The 24,176-nt window shown below is 54.3% G+C and overlaps 1 protein-coding gene across 1 annotated transcript in view; it reads left to right on the top strand.

Moving 5' to 3' along the window:
- LOC127025772 (protein CEPU-1-like) overlaps positions 1–24,176 on the top strand; it is a 325,388-nt gene that overhangs the window by 287,259 nt on the left and 13,953 nt on the right. The window contains exon 3 of the mRNA XM_050910855.1: positions 13,921–14,153. Within this exon, the coding sequence (XP_050766812.1) occupies positions 13,921–14,153 (233 nt within the window). The remainder of the gene's footprint in view (positions 1–13,920; positions 14,154–24,176) is intronic.

Here is a 24,176-nt window from a genome sequence, read left to right as displayed (position 1 = left end):
CTCCGACATGGCGCATCCATATTAAATGATCAAAGTTTCCATGCCTTCGGAGGAGCCGGCTGCTAATCTAATGCAACCCTTGGGCTTTGTTCACCACTGACTCTGCATGAAAGCAAACGGCGGCTCTGTTTTCCTATTTAAAAGATTTCTGAGCTAAGCCGGGCAGGTCATAGTTCAGGAAGCAATAGGATCTGGCCTCTTAGAAGCTTTGGTAAGGAGGGGCTTGGGAAGGTGGGTTAGGGGTTGAGGATGGATTGGTCTCCATCTCTCAAGTCCTATCCACCTGTGACTCTGCTGCAGGCTATCTCAGTGTTGCTGTGGTCTCTCCCCCTCCTCCTCCTCTTATTCTTGCTCTTCCCCTCCCTAAATCACTCTGTCCCGCATCCCATTGCCCGGCCTGCCAAGGGCTCCCGCTGGCTTTCCAGATCCCAGCCTGAGTTGCAAAGCACTGCTAGTGGATTAAAACCAAAGGAAAAAACAAAACAAAACAAAAAACAAACCCCAAACAAGCAATCCCACCCTCTTCGGATTTATAAACTGAGCACACTCGAGCTGGAAGGTGCTGAGGAGGAAAAGGAAAACACAAAGCCCCCAGGTGCCGTTTTTCAAAGCAATGCAGCCCTTTATTTGACTGCCTACACTTGCTGTAGCTACGCAGGGAAGCGAGCAGGTAAAAAGCCTGCCGGGGCTGCTCTTTCGGAGGCACTGGGCTCCCTCAGGCAGCCACTAGTGCTGAGCCGGCTCAGCACCTCTGCAAACCACCGGCTATCCCATTGTCTGCTGCTTTTGCAGAGCAAATACTTCACCTACTGATTCTCACTGCTCCAGTGGTTTGGGACTGATGGGTTTGGCTTTCCACTTGGTTACAGCATCTTGTCTGCTTCTCGAGCGTCTCCCATGTCTTTCATGTAGTTCCTTAACTAGTTTCCATTTGCTGACGATCCCTTTCTTTTAAGGTACTTGAATCTGTTTGATCATCAACAAATTTCTCTTTCTGTTCCTCTGACAAAAAATTAAATCTGGGCACTTTTTGAAGGCTTCCTCCCCACCCCCTTTCTCTTTTTCCTTCTGTGCTCGGTGGGGAGTCAGCCCTTTTCTAGGAAAATAAAATAAATAAAAATTAGAGTTCAAAGTGTGACATCTCCTCTTAAAAAGAAGAAGAGGGCGAGGAGAAGAAAAAAAGCCCCACCATATATTCTTACAGATGTGACATCAAAATGGAAAACTATAAAGGACGCGTTTTCAAAGGCTCGTACAGGGACTGAGTTGGTTCAGTGGGAAACGGGCAACCAGAGTCTCTCCTGGAGCCTTGAAAGCGTGTCCCCGAGCCACCGCAGCCCTGTTCCAGCTGGAGTGCGGGTGCTTCTCCACCTGCCAAACACGTACTGCAGTCAGCTGTACCGGCAGCGGAGGATGCTGCGGTCCTTGCCTCGGAGCCTTGGAGTGGGTCGCTGGCGAAAAGCGGGTGAAGAGGGATGGTCTTGGGACGAGACGGTGAAACGGTGTAAGAGGTTGGGTGCTGGTGTCGCCAGCATCTGCTATGTCCTTGTGTCACCTTGGCATCTGCATCTGTGTCTGCCAGCAGAGGCATCTCCTTCCTTGCTCGCTGCAGAGGAGCTTTTGGGAAGCGAGTGCGATGGGAGACGGAGTAGGAAAAAAACAGGGCGAGTCCATTAGGAAGGGATGCTACCCAGGGCAGGACAGCAGAGCTGTGGGATGCCAGCTCCTTCTGTGTCTCGGTGATGGCCACCATCATTCGGTGTGTGGGGATGGGACAGCAAGAGCTGCTGGCCCTGCCGAAAGCTGCCCATGGCTGGGGGCTGCATCGGGGCAGGGCTCAGGCGCGGGGTGACCTCTGGTTTCCCACCCAGCCTGGAAGTGCATTGGGGAAAACAACCGTGCATTCGTCCTCATGATGCCGTGGAGCTGGAGCAGCAGTCTGGTCTGTGGGTCTGCTCTCGCAGCTGAGCAGCATTTGGGAAGTCCTGCGGGGTAGCAGATGCGTTAGCGGCAAACTGTTACCCAGGTAACTGCCTTTCCTCCCCTGAATCCTGATTATTTGGTTTCTCACCATACCCCGTGGGGCCCTGCGACTTATTTCATCCCGTCCAAACCCACCGGCGCCTTGGCAGAGAGCAGGCTCCCCTTTTGCAAGTTCGGCCTCCCAGCCCAGCTCCTTCCCTTCCCAAAATGCTTTTTTTACCCCGTGGTCAGTACCTGGGTACAGTTGAGGCTGAGACATCGTGTCCGTGGGAGGTGGAGATCTCACCCACCGCGTTGGGACCCGTTGAACAAGCTGCCATGGGGCTTGGAGCAGCCATGATGTTCTCCAGGGGTCTCATCCAGCACGGCGACTGTGCGTAAAGGGTCCAGCGTGCCGGTGGTAGTGCTGTAGCTTCAGGTTGACACCCGCTTAGCATTTCAGCTGGCTTCCTGGAGGCAAAGGCTGTTGGACTCAAGCAGCAGCAGTTGTATAAACTAAAGGGAGTTCCCAAACGCGTGTGAAACCTCTTGGCTGGCCCAGTACAAAGGGAGCAGTGTCACGGTGAGGCAGTCGTGTACAAAGCGAGCTCATCTCCAGGTTTGCGTGCGTTCGAGGTCAGCAGAGCGTCTCTGCTGCAGGGAAAATACTCGTGGGCACAGAGACCAGCCTGCGCTATCCAAGCCTGGATTTTGTGTCTCTGTTTTCTAGCGGAACTCATAACAGTCGGGGAAAAAAAGGACCAGCGCTAAGTCCCGCAGCTCCTAGCATGCAAAAGCCCTGCCCCAGCTCTAGGCAGGTGACTTGCACGGGCGCAGAAGGCTTTAGGAGGTTGAACAATGTTTCAGACAATAGTTTTTCCTCCGTCACTTCGTCAGCTTCTGCACCTTTCCTGAGTTATCCTCAGCGCAAACCTCTTCCCCAAAGATTTTCTCCTGCAAAACTATCTCGCCAGCCTCATCCTGTCACTTCCATCGGTGCTGATGGAGCATCCTGGCTGTCCAGTGTGAGACACGAATGCCTGGGGACCTCCTGCTGCAGCCCACGGCTGTGACATCCGAGTGCTTTCAGCAATGGCATAGCCAACTGCCCAATGCAATCGATTATTTCTTTCGGGGAGGAGGAGCTGCAATTAATCTCTGCTTGTCTTTATTGCTTTTTCTTGTCTTCCTAGCTGCTAAACTGCTTGTGTGGAGGGAAAGGTGTCCACTTAATGGTGGGGACCCTTGCCTGATGAGGAGGCACCAGGAAACCTTTTGCTTTTGAGATGCTCATCCAAATACCTGTTGTCCAACATGTCTCTGGTGGTAGTCCAGCACTCGCTGGGTGGCATGAAGAGGGAGTTTTCCCGGTTTGCAGCTGATGGAGCTTGGGCTGTGGGGTGGGCTTGTGCCCAGCGACGTGCTAAAGTCTTGGGGCTGGTTGTCTCGCCATGAATCGGTCCCTTGCTCCTGCTCTGTCTGCCTCTGCGTCACCTTGGATTAATTACAGTACAATGCAATATACATTTATATGGTGCCTGCACAAGTGTCTTAGGGCCCTTTGCGATCTGAAAAATCTAATTAAGGTGCAGCTTCCAACATGAATGCTTATCACCGAAACGTGTACAGCGAGACAGAAGGCGACATGCCTCCATGGCTCAACCAGGAGCTGAATCCACACTCTCGTGGCATTATTAATTACTCAAAGCTTGGTGTCCGAGACACCAATCGATACCGTGGGCATGGCTAGATAGGAAGCTTTAAGCGAGCGTGAGGGAGCAGAAGATAACCATCAGCTAGAAACCTGGCGGAGGCTGTTCTTGGCCTGGGAGGAGGAGGAGGAGGAGGAGGAGTTGCTTTGCAGAGACATGTGCAGTAGCAGCACATACTTACCAGCGACTTTGCCACTGGAAGGTTATTTACTTGATGCAGAAAGACGTCAGTGATATTGAATTTTGGCCTGGGGAAGGTCCTGCCTTGGGGACCAGGCCGGTGATGGGCGCAGCGTCGTTCCGCAGGGTTTGCTGCAAAACTTATTTGGCCTTTTTAGTTGGTCTCACGAGTGGCACCAGCTGTTGGGAACGCCGGGAAGGGAGGGAGGGAGCGCGCGCCACAAGTGCGACAAAAGCGTAAATAAGCGGGGGAAAAGGGAAAGGAAATGTGAAGTGGCCCTTTAAATATGAGCCTCCAGAGCCCGGAGCCCAACTAGTGTTCCCTCAAGTATTCAAATGAGATTGCAGCATCAGATTGGTATGCATTAGGCTGGTCTCAATGAAAATTAACATGTAATTGCTTCAAATGAAGTAAGTGAGGAGGTAATCTGTTCTTAAATTGGATTCGCAGGATTTTGTGGTACCATAATGCAGCTGTGAAATGAAATATATTTTAAGGATGATGTCCTCAAGGGGAGAGGGGAGGAAAAGGGGGGTCTGTACTGGGAAGGGTCCTTTCCCTCCCTCCTCCTCTTGTTTTTGGTCTCATTAGTGCCATTTTATAAATGGGGAGAGGGTATTGGTGCAAGTGGCATGGCTGGAGAAGGTCCCATTGCTTTTGGCTCCGTCATGTTTCCTTCCTTGACGTCCCTCCTGTCCCTCCCCTTCCTCTCCTCTGGTTCTCCACTTCCCTTGCTGCACCAGTGCCCCTCAGGCACTTTCTCTCAGGGACAGGTCCCCATCCCATCGTGATGGGAGGTCATGAGACGGGGCGCTTGAACTTTGTTCGTGTGGCAAACAACCTTCTGGTTATGTGATGGGGGAAGATCTGGCTGTGTGGTGGGTTTTGAGCATCTGTATGAAGCTGCGTAGGTTCTCGCTAGGGAGCTGGTTTCCATGAGGAGATAGATGTCGGAGCAAGAGGCACAGGTTACCTTCTTGTTTTGGTCTCTTGTGACCTTGGATGGGGAAGCCTCTTCTTCTGCCAAAGGGGGAAGGTCCTCTCCCCATCACCCTGGGACCCAGAGGGGTGCTGCAAGGCTTGGGGATTCATCCCCAAAGGCTTGGGATGCCCTCCTCCCCCCTATGCAGTCTTGTGTTGCCTGGACCGCCTCTCTATTTTAATTTTAAGTGTTTGCTCGTTGTCCTCCTTCTGTCCATCTCTACCCATCTGCCAGGAGAAGCAATATGAGCTTGGGTGTTGCGGGGAAATTGCAAGTGAGAGCGTGAGGGAGAACTGGTGTAGGAAGGTGAGGCGGTAACCTGCAATTATTCTCGGGCTACAAATATATAGGTAGTGTGTAGCAGCATATATTTGCTACAGGTAGACCCAGTTGGTCAGCCGCAGCCAGTACCAGCGCAAGCTCCCCCCAGCTCCCCATCGCAGCCCTATGTTGCAGTGTCCTGGACTACTGGAGAGCTCTGCCAGTGCCTTGAAAACCTGACACCTGATCTTGTGCTCTTCCCTGGGTCGATTTCCCCGTGTTGTCCCCGTCGGTGCCCTTCAGCCCTCTCTTCGCAGCACTTGCGTTCCCGCTTGCCCCCTGCTCCTCCCATCCTGCTGCCTCCTGACTCGCAGCATCCTTTAGCAGCCAGCTCCAGCTCACTCCTCGGTCTCTCTCCGCAGTCCTGGCAGAGAGCGCTCACCCCTCACTGTTCCTGTTTTGTGCCTCAACTTCTAAGGAAAAGCCACTTCAGTGATAATTTCCCACTTGTAATAAGTTAAGTGCATCGCTTCCTTTCGAATATGTTTTCAGTGCAGTTAAGCTCAGCAGTCCCTTGCCTGTGTGCTTAGTTAAATGCGCTGCTTTGCAGACCGTTGGGGTGGATGGCATCACTTTATTCCTGGGCCATTAGTGTCAATTGCGCAAAGCAGAACCAGGATTTATTCAGGGGGCACAGCTCGTAATTGAGCGAGTTCAGCGCCGGGAATCGGCGCTAACTGCTGGGAGTGCAGCTTGGAGGAACTTCCCCGCTGGGCTGGAGGAGGAGAGTGGGAGCTGCCGGGGGGGGGCTGAGAAGGATGGGGAGTTGGGGTGTCTTGAGTGGCTCAGCCCGGGGCTTGCAGGTGGCAAAGGAGCGTTTTTCTAGAGAAAAGTGCATAGCAAGGAGAGATCTCTCCAGATTTTTGGAGGCAGAGAGAGGAGACGACTTCTCCACACCTCCTCAGATGAGCAGACCTTATTTTACAGGGTTTAAACTGCTCTGTAACGCCTAGGGGGAGAGGATGAGATCATTACGGAGTTATTTTCTTCTTGTGGCGTTTCCCACGCCTCCTTTTGAAGCCTCTCAAGACGGCGTGCAGGCAGCTGCCAGAGCCTGGACCTGGTCTGGGATGGTCCCCTCCCTGCAGAAGGGAGGACCCTTTCGTAGGCAACCCTGGAAGACTGCCGGGGAAGGGGTGACTTTTGCCCGGGGCTGTTTGCCTGCTGGCATCCAGGAGCCCCCCGGAGCAATTACTTGGGCTGAGGGAATGCGAAAAAGGAGAAAACCAGGAGGAACAAAATGTCCCTGGAGCTCAGCGCAGGATGCCGGCGCTGCAGGAGCTCCCCGGCGGGGTGGCATTTCATTAGTAATCCGGCCGTGTCCCTGCACAGCTGCCTACAGGCGGTTTGGTGCTGGCGTCACCCCCGTTCCCCGGTGCCATTAGCGCTTTTGGAGGGCACCCAAGCAGATGGGCCAGGAGAACGCGCCGGGGCCGCTCCACGGGGTCAGCTGCAGGGGCGGGGAGCCCAGGTTAGGGACACGCTTCCTCGACGTGCGGTCTCGGAGCTGCTGCCCTCATTGATGTTTTGTGGCACGCTCCGAGATGCTGAGATGGAAGATGGTATAGACGTGCAGAGCCCTGTTGCTAGCAGAGACAATAGGAGGATAAATAGAAAGGCTGGATGAGACGAGCACAGGAGCAGGGGACTTGGAAAGGTGCTAGTGCACTGCTGCATTGCAGAGAGATAAAGACTTTTCCAGACAAGCCATCCCTGCCTGCTGCATCACGACCTGCCTGCTTTGCACCAGTCCTCGGTGCTGGTGCAGGGGTCTCCCGGGACCGGCGGGGTGTTGGGTGCACGCAGAGGTGCTCGTGGCTCCTCCGTACCCTGCCTCGCACTTGGTCGGCAGGCTGCAAAGTGGGAGCTCTGGCTCTTTTTGCAGCTCTTCCTTCCTTCCCCGTCCGGTTTCCTCCTGTTTCCTTGGCATTTGCCAATAAGCTCGTCTAAGGCAGCATACTGGGAGTTGTTTGCGGCTCTGCGAATCCCGGGCAATGAACCAAGGCGGATCTTTTCGAGACCGGTATATTATTATTAATGTAATTAGTGTGAATCATTTGCATGTATAAACTTTCAATTGAGGAGATCAGGTACTTTACAAACATGCGTTAACTCATCCTCTCTGGCAAGGAGGTGCCAAATATCTTTAAAGCCTTGCAGAGGGCAGAAATGAAGGGCAGGGACTTGCAAGGAACTTGCTGCAGGTTGCAGCGTGAGCCGGTGGGAAAGGCAGGACCTCCCGGTCCAGAGCCCCGACTTCCTCTGCAACAACCGAGATGAAACCCTGTCTGGGCAGGGAAGAGAGGGGGAAGCACAAAGGGGTTTTATTTTCCACTTCTGAGCGCTGCTTTTGACCAGCTCAGCATGATTTTGAAGCGGCACTGGGGTGGCAGCTGATCTGAGGGCACCTCCTCAACCCCGCAGCCTTTGGAGATGCTCTGGCTGCTGCAGAGGGGGGGACTGGAGTAGACGCCAGCCCCGGCGGGGCCCCCCCCCTTTCCTGCCGGACCCCGCCGCCGGGTTAATCATTCGGTCAGCTCCTGCCTGGCAGGCAGCAGGCTCCCCGTGCAGGGAAGAGGTTTTTTGGTCCTGACAGCCGTCCTGTGCCGTGAAGAAGTCCTCGGGCTGCGTCTTTGGTGGTGTCACATCAGCGTGAGCTCGAGGGATGCCCTCCAGCTGATCTTGCAGTTGAGGGCGAGGACGGCTGGGGTGGTCCTGGGGCGCAGGTGAGGATGGGCATGCCAAGAACCCTACCGCTGCGTCAACCACGCAGACGTGCAGACCCCAGCAGGGATGAGCCTCGAGCCCCCATTAGAGCCGCCTGGGTGAGCAGTTGGGGCTTTCAGCAGGCCAGGACCACCAAACCTATGGACCATTTTAATCCAATAGTCCAGCTGCCACTGCGAATGGAGCCTGTGACCTGCGCGGGTTTGCACGTCAAGCCGAGTCACCCAAGCTCGATGGACTGGCATGGGTGTCCCTGCTGCTGCCCTGCTTGCAGCGTGCGGAGGGGTCGGTATGATGGGATTATTGCTGGAGGTGCACACGCCATTCGCCACGTATGTCGATGAGCACGCGTGCTCTCGGTATGTGCTGCACATGCACACTACACTTGAAAAAAAAAAAAAAGCCTTTTCTGTCCAGTTGGTGCTTGGTGTGTAGGGAGTAGCATTGCATGTCGGTGCGTATGTGAGCAGAAGGTGCTGCAGTGAGTGTGTTTAAGCATACGCAGTCTGTTTGTGCACGGAAAGTGAGCAGATGCTGTAAATCCTGCTGAAGAAGGGCTGGACTGGTAGAAATTGCTAGTGCGTGACTTAACCCAGTACAGCAAAGAGTAAGGAGAAGGAAGCCAGACTGGGTTGTGGCAATGAGGATTTTGGCTTAATATTTATTAGTAAAAAAGCTTCTAGACTTACCTCCATGATAACCACACCTCGGGCTGTCCACGGTGTGTGCATCCCAGCCTTCCGGGATCGTGGGCAGCACGTGTCCCAAGGAGCATGGGACAATCTGACCCCGGCTTTCCCTTCGCTCAGGAATTGATGGCCAAACTTCTGTTGCCACCGGAGCATAAACATCACAGGAGAATCTATGAGAGCGGTGGGACTGTGCCTGAATGGGATTGAGTTGTTCACAGCCCGGCCTTTAATTAATCCTAATAAATAACAATAAAATGTGATAATCACAGAAATAAATCTGAGATGTGAAGCTCCTGCCTCCGGCGGCAGTCTCGTTTAGTTGATCATTTATAGCGTGGCTGATGGTGCAGAGACTGGAAGGTGCTGCCTGGGACCACGCGATGCTGGGGACAAGGCAGGGCCAGAGCAGCTTGTCTCCTTGCCCAGCCTCAGTGGGAGGCTTTTGCACCCAGTTTTAAACTAAACCCCAAGCTAGTTCCTGCAAGCTGATTTCCAGCTCAGTCTAGCCCGTAGCAGAGGCAAAACGCTGCTGGTGTGGAAGGGATTGCCTCAAAATCCAGAGGTGTCTGGGAATTGCTGAGTTAGACTGGGAAGAAAAAGAAAAGACATCTAGGGATGCTTGATGGTGGGTCGGTGCCATGGCCCAACATGTGTGAAACTTCATCAGGTGGCCTGGATTTAGGGTTCTCTAAGGTGGGCACGCAGTGAAAATTAGGTGGTGGTGGAAGGAGAAGCGAGCCCAGGGAGTGGGATCAGCTTGGTTACGGCCCCAGGTTGGGCCACCAAGTTTGCTGGGGTGAGCCAGGCTTAGCCCCGTCCCTGCCTCCCCGCGATGGAGCTTGTACCCTGATAATTGCAATGAAAGCGGCAACAGGGTTGGTAATTTCACTGAGCTCTTTTCAGTTCTAATTAACATTATTCATTTCTTGTGTGTCCTGCTGGGTTGAGACAATCTGTGCTCTCCAGCCCAGCCCTCTGGAACACCAGCGATCTGCGTAAGAGGCAACAAAAAAGTGTTGTGTGCCAATTGCTACACTTCAGTAATTAAAAACCTCCTTCCCCCCACCGCCGGGCCACCTTCTCTCCCGTCATTTTCTGTGTGCAAACTCACGAAAGCAAAGAGAGAAATTCAGGAGGGCATGTCATTGCCGGCGTGTGCCATCTGTATCTGCGCCAAAAATGCAGGGAGGTGCCACGGGGCTGTATGAAGCATGGGTGGCATCGGTGGAGAGGGTGCTCAGCTTTGGCACCCTGTCGCTTATTTGCTCCTGATACTTGATTGTGGCGGCTGCAGTTTGGTCGGGGGCTTTTTGGGAGCGGGTCTATGTCTGCAAAGCAGCCTGCTCCCCTCTGACCAGGGCTGTTTTGTCCCCACTGAGGGCTTTGTTGGCATTTTCAGCCCTGCTCAGCTTTGTGCTTGTGTTACCTAAGGTTGGCAGGAACCTTACGGCGTTGCTTCCCCTCTCCCAATTTCTGTCTTTGGCTGGCATCCCTGCAGCTGGGCAGGCTGTTGGCTGCACCCATGGGCCCCTTGCACGGGGTGCGGAGGGTACAGGCGTGAGGAATTTGGGTGTACGAGCTCAGCCCCTCAGGCTGCGGGGATGCTGACTGGTTTGGGGGAGAGTGGCCAGTCCCTAATGGACCAGCTTGCTTGTAGAGGGTGGATAGCAAAGCTGAGAAGCTTTGGCTGCAGATGTTGAGGGGTCTGGGAAGGGCAGCACCAGCCTGTGCCTGTATCCCCTTTGCCCCCGCCATGCATCGTTGACCGGGGAGTGTGGGGCAAGGGCATGAGCAGGTAGGTTGGGACAGGTAGGGAAGATGTATGCACGCAGCTCTCACCTTTGGTCGGTGTGTGCAACTGTCTTAAAATGCCCAAATGCCGTCGCTTGTGGTCATTTTGAGGTGCCCTCAGTGGCAGCAGGGAGCAGAGGGTCTGGTGCAGCGTGAGGAGCTACGTGTCTCTGCAAACCATCACTACCTCCCCCCAGGACGATGCAGCAGTAGTGTGTTAGCAGCGTTTGCATCTCCCGGAGGAGAAACCGTGAGGCTTGGGACTCTGGGTTTAGAGGGAAAGAAACAGCAGAGAGAGGGAGCAGTATCATCTCTTCCTTGTGCTGACAGACAGCAGTTTTTCATCTTCCTGGAGGAGAAGGCCTTGCCTTCTGAGCAGGAATGTAACAAGGATTAAAGATCTTGAGAGAGAAAATTACCTCATCTGTGCTTAATTATTTTTTACATCTTTTTGGAGGCAAGGGCTGTTTTCCGGCACCCCGGGGACCTCTCTCTCCCCTCTCTCCCCCTTCCCTCCCTCCGCACATCATGGGGCAAGAGGGAGGGCAAGAGCCTCCGGCGAGGTGGAGGAAGCATCTCAGGGCTTTGCACCTTGCCAGGAGCGGGGTGGAAAGGTGGGGAGGCTGCAGGCTCGGCGGTGGCTTTGCTCTCCGCCTGTGCTTGGAGCTTGGCTTCCCAGCCAAAGCCAAAGGCTTTCCGCTCGGCTGCCTGCGTGCGGGAGAGGAGGGCTTCCCATCCCTGCGCCGGGCTTCTGGAGAGAGGAGCTGCTGGAGGAGGGAAGGGGGAGCAGATGGAGGGGCTGGAAGAGCATCGGGTCGCTGCGGTGAGCCTTGGCCATGGGCACCCTGACCGGTGCTCGTGTGAAGAGGAACAGGGTTTAGCACGGTGGTTGGACGGAGCTCGGGTAGGAGCGTGACCCACCACCCCCTAAATAGCACACCAGATCCAAAGGTCAAAGTGTGTCTTTTCCAGGAGCTTTTTCTGCGCTTTATTATATATATATATAGACTCGGGAGCTTTAAGAGGCCGGGAAGAAAATAAAATAACAACTTTAAGCTTGCCGATCCCAGGGACAGAGAAGCGTGTCTAGGTGATAAGAAGAGTTTGTGACCGGGTGCTGTGAAGGGCGAAAGCACTTATTTCACTGTTGCCTCATGCGTTACCTGAGCCCCGTTGCTTTTCAAAAGCACTTAAATGCCCATATGATAGAGGGAATGCTTGGATTGCACACTGTCTGGCTCCATTATTATCCAGGGATCTCCAAGCTGATGCATTTCACAGAAAAACTGGCGTGGAGGAGGAGAGAGGAAATATATATTTTTAGTTCAGCCTGCTTACGGGTCTTCAGGGATAATCTCCGCAGAAGGGACCGGTCCAAGAAATTCAAGCCACGTCTGGCTTCTCATCACCCAGTCCTTCTCCGTGATACGGCTTTGGCAGTGAGGGCGGACACCCCTGTGTTTGTGCAGAAGTGCTGCTCACTGCAACCGCAGGAGCCTATTTTATGGCATTGCGATGGGCAGGCCGGAGCCAAGCACCGAATATCCACCTGCATTTTATTCAAGCCCCATAGGTCTAAGGTACCAGCAGGGTTGAGGTTCAGAGTACAATATACTAAAACCATCCGCGGGGAAGAAATCTCAAGTTTTGTTCAGCTTGGGCACCTAAACTTTCAGGCTTTGCTCAAGTTGTAATGCAGCTGAGAGCAAGAGCCGAGTTCTTGGTGTTCAGCCCAGGCTGAATCTATTGCTTTTTTTATGTAGATAATAAAAATCTGCTCACATTTAATTTATTATTATCGTAATATCATTATGGAACAGCAGTAAAGTTGTTTAATTTATTGGATGTTTTTCACACCAGAGAGGGAGGATGGTGCAGTAGCTTGGGGCACTTGCCTTGCAAATCAGCGGGGGAGTCCTGGGCTGCAGACTACCCGTCTCGCCTTGGGCACGTCGCCTCATGGGGATCCATCGTCCCTAACCTCCAAATGTTGTGTGTGGAGGCTGAGTGGGTTATTTAGGCTTCTCCTGTGATTACAGGGACCAAAGAGATACCTCCAAAAAGAGACTAGATGAGACGAGAGAGCTTGTCCCCAGGTGGGTACCTGTGTCTTCGCTGGCATCAGCAGTGGACACGGGAAGAGAAGTCGCCCACCAGTAAGGAGACAGCTCACCCTGAGAAAGGGCACAATCCCTGAAGTGTCAGGATAAGTCCGTATGCCACAGATATATTCATCCTTGCCGTTAACTCCCCTGCTACCGCAGTCTGGCATGTATAGCCCATTAAGCCCCTTGCATTCGTCGAGGTTACCCCGTGCGAGACCTCCCAAGAGGCTGCCGTGCTCTTTTTCGGTGCCTCCGAAGTTAATTTGCATCCCAGCCACTGCACAAGTAATGAAGTAGATTGGGGAGAATATAAACAGTGGATCTTAGGCTGAGCGGTTTTATGCAGGGACATTATCCTCCGTCGACGGCATCCAGCAAAGCGCGGCTAAGTCCTAATGGCTCCGTAATCCCAAACTTGCTCAGAAGGGAAGCGGGGTTTTAGCTGGCTTGGGGGGCTGCAGGTTTCTGCTGCCTAGGGAAAGGCTTGGATGGCAGGCAGCCCCCAGGCCCTCTGCTCTTCCCTCGTCTGGGGGCAATTCGTGGAAATGGAGGATTCAAACCTTGCTTGGGGACGTGAGGGATGGAGGGTTACGGGGCTGACGGAGACCTTCGGGAGGAGCAAGACTGGCCTCCGTGAATGTGGACAGGAAAATAATCTCCTTCAGGAGCAAAGTCTCTTCTAGGTTTGTGCCGTGTTGTCTGCCGGGGGGGCTCAGTTGCTTAATGAGGCTGGATATAGAAGATTTCTACCTCCAAAACATCACTCAATAAGTGAAATGCTTAGCTGGGGTCAGGTGCAGTAAGTGAGGGAGATGCAGCGATGCAGATGATGGGTAGGGAAGGAAGAGCTGACAGAAGGGACAAATGGTAGGAAGCTCAAGGTTTCTCTTTAGAGGTGTGTCAGAGCTGACTTTCTCCTGAGATAAATTTTCCTTGCTCTTTTGTGAAGCAGCGCGAGCTGCTTTCCTGGCTCCACTTGGCATTTCTTTGCCTGGCTGCAGGGATATGAAGGTCTGCGGAGAGAATGACAAGTGATGGGTTGGGCAGGAGGTAGCAACCCGCATCCCCCCTAGAAAAGTGTGGTTTGGACTCAGGATGGAGGGTTTGGCTCGGCTTTGGTTGTCTCTGAGTTTGCAAAGGAGCAAATGGGAATGGAGGAGCAAAAGGTGCTTCGGTGACTGGTGCTGGGTGGCTCTGACCTTTCTACGTCTGAAATCATTGTGAAGCTCTTGGGCAAATCTCTGGAGCCACCAGTTTAGATGGATATCGGTGCCCTGAGCACCGTAGGTAAAGTGCTGACATTGTCCTCTTTGGACACTGAAAGCACTTGGTCTCTGAAACTGCTGCTGGCAGCAAAGCTAAAAATAGTGCCAGGAGGGGCTGGGGAAGGGAGGGCAGAGCGCCCAAGAGCAGCGCGCTGATGGGTCACCTCTCTGCCTCTCCCCAGGTGCTCCGTGGACAACCGAGTCACCCGAGTGGCCTGGCTGAACCGCAGCAGCATCCTCTATGCCGGCAATGACAAGTGGTGCTTGGACCCTCGGGTGGTGCTCTTGGCCAACACCAAAACCCAGTACAGCATCCAGATCCAAGATGTGGACGTGTACGATGAGGGCCCCTACACCTGCTCCGTGCAGACAGACAATCACCCCAAGACATCGCGTGTCCATCTCATCGTGCAAGGTAAGAGGAAGGGAATTCGTAGAGGGGGTTGGGCTTGATGCTTTGATTTCTGTTCCTCCCTTTTGCCCTGGTGTCTTCTCCTCCCGTTGCTCCTACGTCGAGCGTGTAAGACAACTTGGTGCAAATGTCGAGGCTGCTCAACAGGCTTGGAGAGTCCCAGTGAAGCTGGGCAGTGCCCAGGCATTTGCCATCGCATTTATCCAACTTTCCTGGAGTAGTCATGGGGCTCTGATACAGGCAGCTCTGCCTCCCGAAGTAGTCACTGGCAACCCCATGTTGCTGTTTGTTGTTGTTGTATTTTGATGGGGTTTTTTTGTTTTCCATGCTGGGGGCAATGCTTGAAGTAAAACTTGTGTTGGGGGAAAAAAGCGAGCTGGCAGATTTGTGTACTTTGCGGGGGTGTGTGTATGCCTAGCAACAATATGTGTTTGTGTGTTGAAACTCTGTACTTCTGGGAGGAGGAGGAGGAGGAGGGAGGCCGGCATGGTGTGGTGGAACGCTTGCGGTGGCCAAGCGTGCGCTTGCTGGCGCGTGAGCGCGCCTCGCCGAGGCCGCACGGTCCGCGGGGTGCGTACGTGCGCCCTTCAGCAAGCGGTACGAGCGCGCGCGGGCTCTCGAGAGGGGACGTACAAGCGCGGCCGCACGCGACGGTCAAGCCGGTGGACGTTCATGCAAGATAGCTCCTCTGTCCGTGCTGCGGGACTCGGTGGGGACGTGTGCTGTGGGCAAGGGGGAGCCGGCGTGGTGGGACATACAGGCACCGCTGCGCTCTTAGGGAGGCAGCCTCGGGGAAGATTAATGGAAAATTTCTAATCCCTTGCTAGCAACCTTTTTTCCTTCTTCTTCTGCGATTTGGCCAGGAGCCCCCTCTTAGCATGACACACCAGCCCGAGTATTGGAATCTCGTCTCGGGCTAATTTTCGAATGCTGATGGGTGTATTGATTTGGAAACAAGCTGGGTTAAAAAGGCATTGGTCTTGTACACAGAGTCAGGTTGAGCTAATCCGCCGTCGATATGCCAGGCCTGAGCATTATTGACAGCCTAATGAATAGAAGAGGGGAAAAAACCCAAACCCAGGGCCTTTATTTTCCCCCCTCCCTCCCCTTCCGTTTTCTCTTTCCTCTTCGAGCAATCAAGCAAACTAAACAGAGCCGGACTTTCTCCATCTCCATTAACCGCGGAGAGAAAGCGGATGCATTGCCAGCCCGGGTCCTTGCTGTTTATCTTGCAATCTGTTATTACCTGCCTGAGTTTCTTAAGCCAAAGTCGATCACCTGCAAGTTCTGAAGTCGCTATCAGATGCCGGGGTAATGCAGGACAATTTCTATCTGTTCTCTTCTGATTCCCGTTTCCTGAACTAAATTTCCCCTATCACCAGACATCCAGGTCCATCCCTCCTGCGTCTTGCTATATCATTAGGAAGAGATGCTTGGGTACTGGAGGAAAAGGTCATATCTTAACTCCTTGCACAGTGGTACAGTTAATTACTGGGGGATTCAGTGATGGGCTCAGTCCTATAACTGCTGAGTATCCTCGCCGCTGCCGACAGAAATACCGGCTCTGAGGAGCGGGCCCCCTGATTTCAAGAGCTATTGCTTGGCTCACCCAGCCCTTTCTCGGGTGGAAGGTGGCAAAGAGCATAATGCGCAGCAACGCGCTGGAGCAGGACATGAAAGTGAGTATCGTGTCCAATTAAAGGGAAGCCTGCCTTAATGACCCCGATTAAAATTTGGCTGGAGTGCCAGGATTAACTCTCCTGCCTTGGAAAATGAGCCCAATAAATACACAAGCTGGTATAATCCTGTCCTAAATGATGTTCAGCTCGTGGGAAGCGGTGCTTACCCCTCCCTCCCAGGAAAGCAGGGTGTCCGAGCTCCAGATTTCAGGGATGTGCCAAGTTCAGCACATGGCTGTGGGACCTCTTGCCCCTTCCCGCAGCCTGATAGGAAAGGAGAAGCGGCGAGAGGAGGTGGGAAAGGGGGTCTCCCCTTTTAAACAGGGTTAGTCCAGGTGCAACCAGAAAGAGGGAGGTGTGCAGGTTGCTCTAAGCAGGTCCTGACTTTCCCCTTGTTGCACCAGGAAAGGGCCTGGGGGCACAGCTCTGGAGGCAGGAGCACCCCAAGCCTCTCGGGATGCAATTAAATTGTGCCCTGGGGCAGGCTGCACTCTCCAAAGGGACTGGCCATGGGGGGCAAGGAGCTTTTCCCCTTCCAGCTGGGATGTCAGCAGCCAGCTACTCCCTGAGGCAGGCGTGATGGGTGCGTATCAGCCAGGGTCCGAACACCCTCAGCCCACGCTGTGCATCCTTCCTTCTCTCCAAGTTTAGGGGATACCGCTGGGAAATGGCTGTGGACGGAGGGAGTGAGGAGCTGGGGTGTGCCTGGTGTCTGCCAAGGGCTGCCAGAGGAAGCGGTGCTATGGGGGGAAAGAGCCAAAACCAGAAGAGGGGTAGGGGTGACAGAAGGAGCTTCCTTTAGGGTATGAGGGTTGGGGATGGTCCCCCAAGACAGCGGGAGAGAATCAATCAGCCAGAAGCCACCAGGAACCAAGGATGTCCACGCTGCAGCAAGGGAAGCGCTGCACATTTATTTCTAGGTTGACTGTATTGATGGCTGAGATCCCGAAATAGGTGGGTAGAAGGCACCTCAAGAGCTAATTTAGCCCGTCCCCCTGCAACGAGGCAGACACATCGCTGGCGAACACGTGTGAAAGCTATTCTTGAAAATCTTTAACAAAGCAGGTTCTTCAGTCTCCCTAGACGATCTATTCTACTGCTTCGCTACCTTTATAATTAGAAAATGTATAGCTAATATCTAACTTAAACCTTCTTTGTTGCAAATGAAGTGGAGTTTTTCTCAGCCTATCCCCAGCGGATGTGGGGAACAATTGATCAGTGTCCTCTTTGTAACAACCTTTTGCTTTTGGGAAGGTTGTTATCGTGTTGCCCCTTAGCCACCTTCTTTCTGAAAAGATGCAAGCCCCGTTTCTCCCACCTTTCCTTGTCGGTCAGGCTTTCAGAAACACTTGTCAGTCTTGAAATCCTGCTACGAAAGGCAAAAGGTGATTGCTGCCGATCCAGGCATAGCAGGTCAGTGCATCTCTCCTTCCCGCTGCCTCTGCGCTAACGTGGGACAAATGAGCCCGGGAATGAGACAACAGACCCTTGGCATTGAATGCATCAAAGTTCAGACCTGCTATTTCGGGGACTGCTTTAAATGGGGTCAGGCTCAGTGTTGGTAATGCCAAGTTGATGTGAGCCAACAACATAGCTGCAAAAGGTACAAGGAGGTTCTTAGCACCTGGATCTCCCCAGGAAAGAAGCTCCCAGACTCAAGCTGGATCTAAAATGAACAGCTTGGGGAGTGTCCATGTCAATCTGCAGTGTCTGGAAGGTGGTCCCTGCCTGTCCCGCTCGCTCAGCCCTCATTTCTTCTTAGGAGGTGTTGCCATAAGACCAGACAAAGCACAGGGAAGCAGTACTGCCCGTGTTTGCAGGAGTCTGCCTTGGACCCTGGGAAGAGCGAGGTGTTTCTGGGTGAAAATCCCGAAGAGACAAAATCCAGGGAAGCCCCACTTGCAATAGGCAAGGTCTGAACTTGGAGGGAGGCAGAAACCTAGAGTGAGAAAGAGGACTTAGGCCCCATTGCCCTCTGAGGAGCGATGCTTTCCTCTCCTCTCCTGTATCCCACTCTGCTTTCCTTAGCAAGTCCCACTTCTTGCCCCTGCAGCAGCATCTCAGGCGCAGCCTCCTCCTCCTCCTCCCCGCTTGCTGCAGGACACTTCAGCTATTTAAGCTGTTCTCCGGGTTCCTGGGTTTAAAAGAGAGAGCGGAGGGAGGAGGAGGAGGAGGAGGATGGTGTCTGGAAAGCTCTTATTTGTATTGATAATAAGCTGTCTCCAATGCGCGCCTGCAAAACGCTCCCACTGCCTTGTAAGATGCATTAAGGAAAGTTGGCCTTATCTCGGCGCGGGAAATGGACTTGGGGAAGGAGGCACAGTGCCTGCCAGAGTTTAATCTCACTTAGGCACACAAATTTGCATGATAGAAAATGGTGGAATTTTAGTGCTTAGAAAGAAAGAAGGAAAAAAAAAAGAAAAAAGGCAGGCAACTGGAGGATATTAGCGCTTTCCCGCTTCTTTATCAGTTTCCCTGGCCCTATCTGGCTCTTTCTGTTGTCACTGGAGCAACTAATCGCCCCTCCCCTTTTGTTTGGTGTAAATGAGTTTTCCCACTCCTTCCTGGGCCCGGGTTAATCTGCAAATCCCTGCCTTTGTTTGGGAGTTAATTACCTGCTCGCTGGAGTCAGGGCAGGGAGGGAGCCGGGGGGCTGCGGGCGCGGGTGGCGGGGGACACGCGTGGCGTGCCGGTGGCACCTCGCTCAGCGCCGGGGCTGCCCCGGGAGCATCGCTGCCAAGGTGTGCGCCGGCGAGATAAAGCGGCCGGTGGGGCTGCGGCACCCGAGCCGGCTTTTGTTTCAAGCGCCGAACTCTGCCCAATTAATTTCCCTTTGATGCCATAAGCCCCTTTCACTCGTGGGAGGAGGAGGACAACTTTTTGCGGCTGCTTTTCTGCCTTGCACCGGGGTGCACGGGAAACGCCTGCCCTGCCGAGCGGAGGGGCAGCAGTTCCCGTGGCGGTGTAAGCTGGGAAGGAAGGATCAGTCCCTGCAGTCATCATCACTCTTGTCCATAGGCCTCGAGGTGGCTTGCAGGGAAAACAAGGTAGACGGGAACGCGTTGCTTGTGCCTGGCTTTTTTTTTTTTTTTTGCCGGAGATGCTCAGAGCCTTCCTGACCACGCAGGAGCTTTGGCACCGCTCCAGGGGGTCCGGCCGGGTGCCCATGGGGCTGAGCCTGTCCCCTGCACCGCCAAAGCCATCGGTGCTGGGGGTGAGGAGGGGCAGAAGGATTTGCCCAGGGCTGTTAGGTAACTCGGTGGCAGTGAGGATGTATAGATGTTGGCCGTACATGAAGCCATGGGCTGGGAGTTTCACGCTGGGCAAGATGCTTCCCAGCAGAAACTACAGGAGCTGCTTCTGGCATGGGTTTTTTTGGTGCGTCCACACCTTTTCCCCTGTGAGAGCAGCTGTCCTTTCTAGAAGCAAAAGCAGGTTGAGCTAATGCCTTCTAAAAGGCTTGTGGAGAGCCAGGAGAGCCTCCCCAAACCAGTGGCGGGGAGGAAACCAGCGGCACGAAATCGAAATCCTCCCTCGCTTCGCCTGCGCTCTCAGCTCCTTTGACTGATGCGTTCCTTCCCCGTCTCTTTCTTGGTGCTAATCACTGTCCGTCCATCAAAGCATCTTTTCCTTTTGTATCAGGGCTGCTGTCGAGGACCGAAGGTCTCCCACGTGCTCTCGCGCACTGTCCTAGTTGTTGGCTTTGCATCCCCCTTTTTGCTCTGCCCCTGGGGAGCATCTCTGCTGCTCCCACATCCATTGCTGCCCCCGGACCTCTCCATCTCCCTTCCAAGGTTACCAGCCCTCGCTTCTCCGCGGGGGCCCGTCAGCCCAGGGGATGGGTTTAACCCGCTGATGTGCGTGTCCGTGCTCCCTCGTGGAGCGGCCGCGTACCCGGCGTGCGGCTGGGCAGGCTCCCTCCGGCCTCCCCCAAATCACTTGACCTCTTTGCAAATCAATTTAACATCTGTGAGGCAGAGATAATAATTGTCACCTACTTCACAAGGGGGTTGATGAGGATTAATTCATTAATGTCGACAGAGGTCTTTGAAGATGGAACGTGCTATCTGAGAGCTAAATGTTATTATTAATTAGCAATTATATCGTGGGACGGGAGCGGGGGGGAGCAGAGACTGCAGAGCCTGTACTAGAAGTGCTTGTTCCAGGCTCACACGCCTGCCCTTGCTGCAGCTTTGGGCTGCCCCACTTATGTGCCCGCTCTGCTGCTGGAGGGAGCCAGGCACGCTGCATCCCGCCGGGTTCGTGTCCCACTCGTGCTGTGGCACATCCTCCTTCCCGGAGCGTGTGGGTGAGCCCCGCTGGTGCAGGGGGAGTAAAGAGTGGGAGGGATGGGGAGGTGAACAGTGCTCGAGTGTGTTAACTGCTGTCCTCGTTAGAAAGAGAGCAAGTTGGTAACGGAGAAGTAGTGGCGAAGGGAAGGCATCCTCCGTGCTTGCCTGGCACCCCAGCGATGCTAGCGGGCCAGGCACTGCCAGACCCATGGGAGGATGTATCCTGTTCCCAAGAAGAAATAATTGGCAGGAGAATGGATCGAGGGGAAGGAAGAACCAGTGATTCATAGGACACACAGACCGTTTTCATTTCCTTCCTGTTTTTCTTTTTTGCGTACACCAAGGCTGTGGCTAATTTCTCTGTTTTTCTCCCCCGGTGAACTGCTAACGCTGTAATCCGGCGTGTTGCGGGGTTCCCCTAAGCAGCGCTGACACGAACCCTTTGCGGTCCCCGCCGGCCGCCCCGTGCCCTGGTACTGGGACAGCACGGTGATGCCCTCTGGGGCCGTTTCCACCTCTGACACCCCCGTGGCTCCGCTATTTCCCTCCTCCCCAGTTGCAGCTGCGTCCGGCAAGGCGAGCTCCGTGTAACTCTCTTTGCTACTCCCTCGGAGACGCGCAGAGCCGCGGAGGTCGCCCTCTGATCCACCCCTCTTCTAGAAAACAAGAGCCTGCTCCTCTTTGAGCCTTTCGGAGCGTGCGAGCTCCCGGCGGCCCCGCTCACCCGTCCTCTCCAAAGGCTTTCAGGGAGAGGTCGCCCGCCTCACCCGGAGCCATTCAACGGCGGCTCCGCTAATCCCTTCTGCGGAGCGGGTGAAACCGGGAGGCCGGCGGCACGCTGCGCCGACAGCTCTCCAAGCGGGGGCTGGAGGAGGACACGAGTTGTCTGCAGGTCTCGTGCTCAGCCCCCCGCACGGCGGGTCCCCCTCCTTCCCCAAGGACTTTTGCCGGCCGAAGGGGTGGCACGGCAGCACCCGCGCCTCCGGGATGCACGTCGGGCATCTCCCCGCCGCCGCGTACGGTTTCCCGGTGGGGGTTTAATGAGGTCACTGCAGTTTAACGTTACTGCAGTAATCTCTTTTGGTTTACTACATTAAAATATTTGTGGTGGAACGGTTGGACCGCTGTAATGTGATATCGCTACCTTAATGTTATTGTTACCATGGTAACGCTAATGGCGGCTCAATAACATTATTGCAATTTAATCTTACGACAATAAAATTAAGGGTAGAACAGTGAGACCTCAACAATGTAATGTTACTACAGTAACAGCATTGTTATCGTAATCGCAGGAGCAGAGTCGACTCGTTGTAGTGTAATATTGGTACCAGCGCTTTATTGTTACTATAGTAACACGGAGCATCCGCCGAAAGTCGCGGCAGGGGATGAATGGGAGGAGACGTCACTGGTGCGCCGGTACTACAGCTACCCCAGGGTTGTCAGCACAGGAAGGTCACGCCGGTATAAAGTCACCTTATTCGCCTAATTCCACAATTGTGGTGTTTTTATTGGGGCCTTTCTTCTTCTCCCTCCGTTGCCGGAGCACTTTGGAGCAGGTCTGTTGTTTTAGCGGCAGTAACTCTGCAGGGAAGGATTTAAAGCACTGTCTCCATCTAGTTCCAGATCCTTCTGCCCAGCTTTTTATAGCATGTGGCTGTTATGGAGCGATAACGTTTTATATTTATATGTCATCTTCCATCGTGAAGGATCCCGGCACAAGCTACAAATCATTGCCGTGCTGCAGGGCCAGGCAGGCAACCCAGCGCACGCTGCGTGCGAGAGGAGGGGGTCTCATCCAAGGGCACTGGAGCTCGCTTTGCTGCCCCGGAGAGATACCTGCTGAGATATACCTACCTGCTGGGCACCAATACCGATGCAAGTGAGAGTCTCCTTTGTTTCGAGGACTTAGCCGGAGTCCCCAAACTTTGTGAGACAGGGCAGGGGTCTTTGTGCATCCTGAGCTGCGTGCCCCAGGCAGCACCCGCCGTCGCCTGGGTGGGCACGGGGAAAACTCCCCCCCCCCCTTCCCAGCTGGCAGTGCAGCTTGTATCGGGGCTGGAAAGGTTTGGGGTAGGCAGACAGTGAGGTTTGCCGCTGCGAAAGGCGTTTATTATTGCAATGCTGGTCGTTGGAGGGGACACTCTGCAGCTCGGCATCCGTTGTCAGTGTTTCATGCAGCCCCAGGCACGGGAGTGGCGAGGTTGGATATGGCTCAAGCAAGCGGTGTCCTGTCTGGGGCTGCGGGATTGAACGTCTTGGGGCATCTGTTCCTCAGGCTCGCTCCTTCAGCCCGGTTTCATGGGGCTCACCCCAAATCTGACAAACGCTGCGAGGCGACCCGTACGCGTTGGCAGAGCGTGGCTGCTGGGGTAGCCGTGGGTTTGGACAAGGCGCGGGTGACATCTCTCTGCCACGCTCGGGCTCGCTGCAGTTTTCTCCAGCCTCCAGGGGAGGGAGTCAGAGCTGCCGAGCTGTCCCCAGCATCTCCACCGCATCCCTGCCGCATCCCTTGTCCTGCCCAGGCCCAGCACACCCAGGGATGCGCGCTTGCCGTGCCACCGCGCCTGCCAGCCAGGTTTGATGCTCCGGTTGCTCTCTTGCAGCCCTGAACTACCTACACCACCTCCTCTGCTGTTTGGCAGGCAGGGATTTATCCTCTGCTTTGAGCCCCTGTGCTCCCTCCCGGCTTGTCAGGAGATCTCCATCCCTTGACAGCTCTTCTCGGTGCATTTGAAACCTGAATTTGGGTGCGCTGCTGCCTGCCTCCCCGCATTTTGCAAGCCCAGCCTCCAGCCCTAGCACAAATCTGGGCCTGTTCAGCGTGGCAGCTGCTCGGCTCCCCTTGTGCATCAGCATTTGATCTCTCTCCATGGGTATTTGGACTCTGACCACCGCAGTAATTCCTTGTTTGTCCTTTAATAAAAGACCCGTGAGCCCCCTTGACACCGGAGCTGGAATCGGTGGGACCTGCGGTGTCCTGCGTGCCAGCTCTTCGTGGCAATCTGGTACTGCATCCATCCTGCCAAACCGGCTCCTCCGGGAGTTACATGTTTGAAAACACGAGCAGCGGCTCATCTCCCATTCAGTGTTTTTCTCCATCATTTGCTTTATTAAATATTGATTTTTTCTGTTGCATTATTAAACCTTAAGTCCCAAGCATAAATTCAGAGTTGATACTTTAATCTGGCTCTTCTTTTTGGCCTTTTTTCGCTGATTTTTCCGGCCGGTTCCCCCAGAGGCCAGTCCAAAAGCAAAAGCCTGTTGCAGAGGCTCGGGGAGTTGGAGAGCAGGAGCCAGGGACTCTTCCCAAGGGAGTTTGGTCTGTTTGGTGCAGCCTTTGCCATTAAAGGTGGCATCCACAGGGAATCCTGGCTTGCAATCCTGCACAGACCGCAGGTGAAAGGAGGTTGGGGAGGCATCAGCCAAGCTTTTCAGGGAAGTTTGTATGTTACTGGCCGGGGGAAGGATATAGTCCTCTCTTTTTTTGATGGTGTGGAGAGATTGCAATCTGAAAGGGGAATTTAGTCTGGAGCCACTGCGTGGGCAGAGTGGCGGTGAGGCATCCCTCCACGTGCCCCGCTCTGTTTGCTCCCTAGGGCTTTTGCTACCTTGCTCTGCCAAAATTGCCGTGCTCAGGAGCAGTGCTCTCTGCCGGGGAAAGAAGCCGCAGATGGCGATGTCTTGTCCTAAATGCGTCTCTTAAAACGCAGCTCCTGGGCGATGCTGTACAAAGCTGTGCTTTTCTACCGTACAAATCCCCAGCGAAACCAAAAGTTGGCCTCGGCCAAAACTCCAGGCAAAGCCCGAGGGATGCGGGTGGTGGGATTGCTGCCAGCGCCAGGCTCGAGAAAGCCACCGGCCAGGCGGGAGCGGTGCAGGCGGCCACCAGCACATCCCCGATAACCAAGATGGGTCGCATTGACCCGCACCGGCTGGGCCCTGCTCGCCTCCCCTTCCGTATCGGAGAGCTGCATGCAGCCAGCCGCTGCCAAAGCCCCGCACTGCCAGCAACCAGGTGTCTGAACATGTTTCCAGAGCCAAGATAACTCCGCAGC

This window comes from Gymnogyps californianus, chromosome 25, assembly GCF_018139145.2.
Source record: "Gymnogyps californianus isolate 813 chromosome 25, ASM1813914v2, whole genome shotgun sequence".
Classification (NCBI taxonomy): Eukaryota; Metazoa; Chordata; class Aves; order Accipitriformes; family Cathartidae; genus Gymnogyps; species Gymnogyps californianus.
This window is presented reverse-complemented; position numbering and strand designations above follow the sequence as displayed.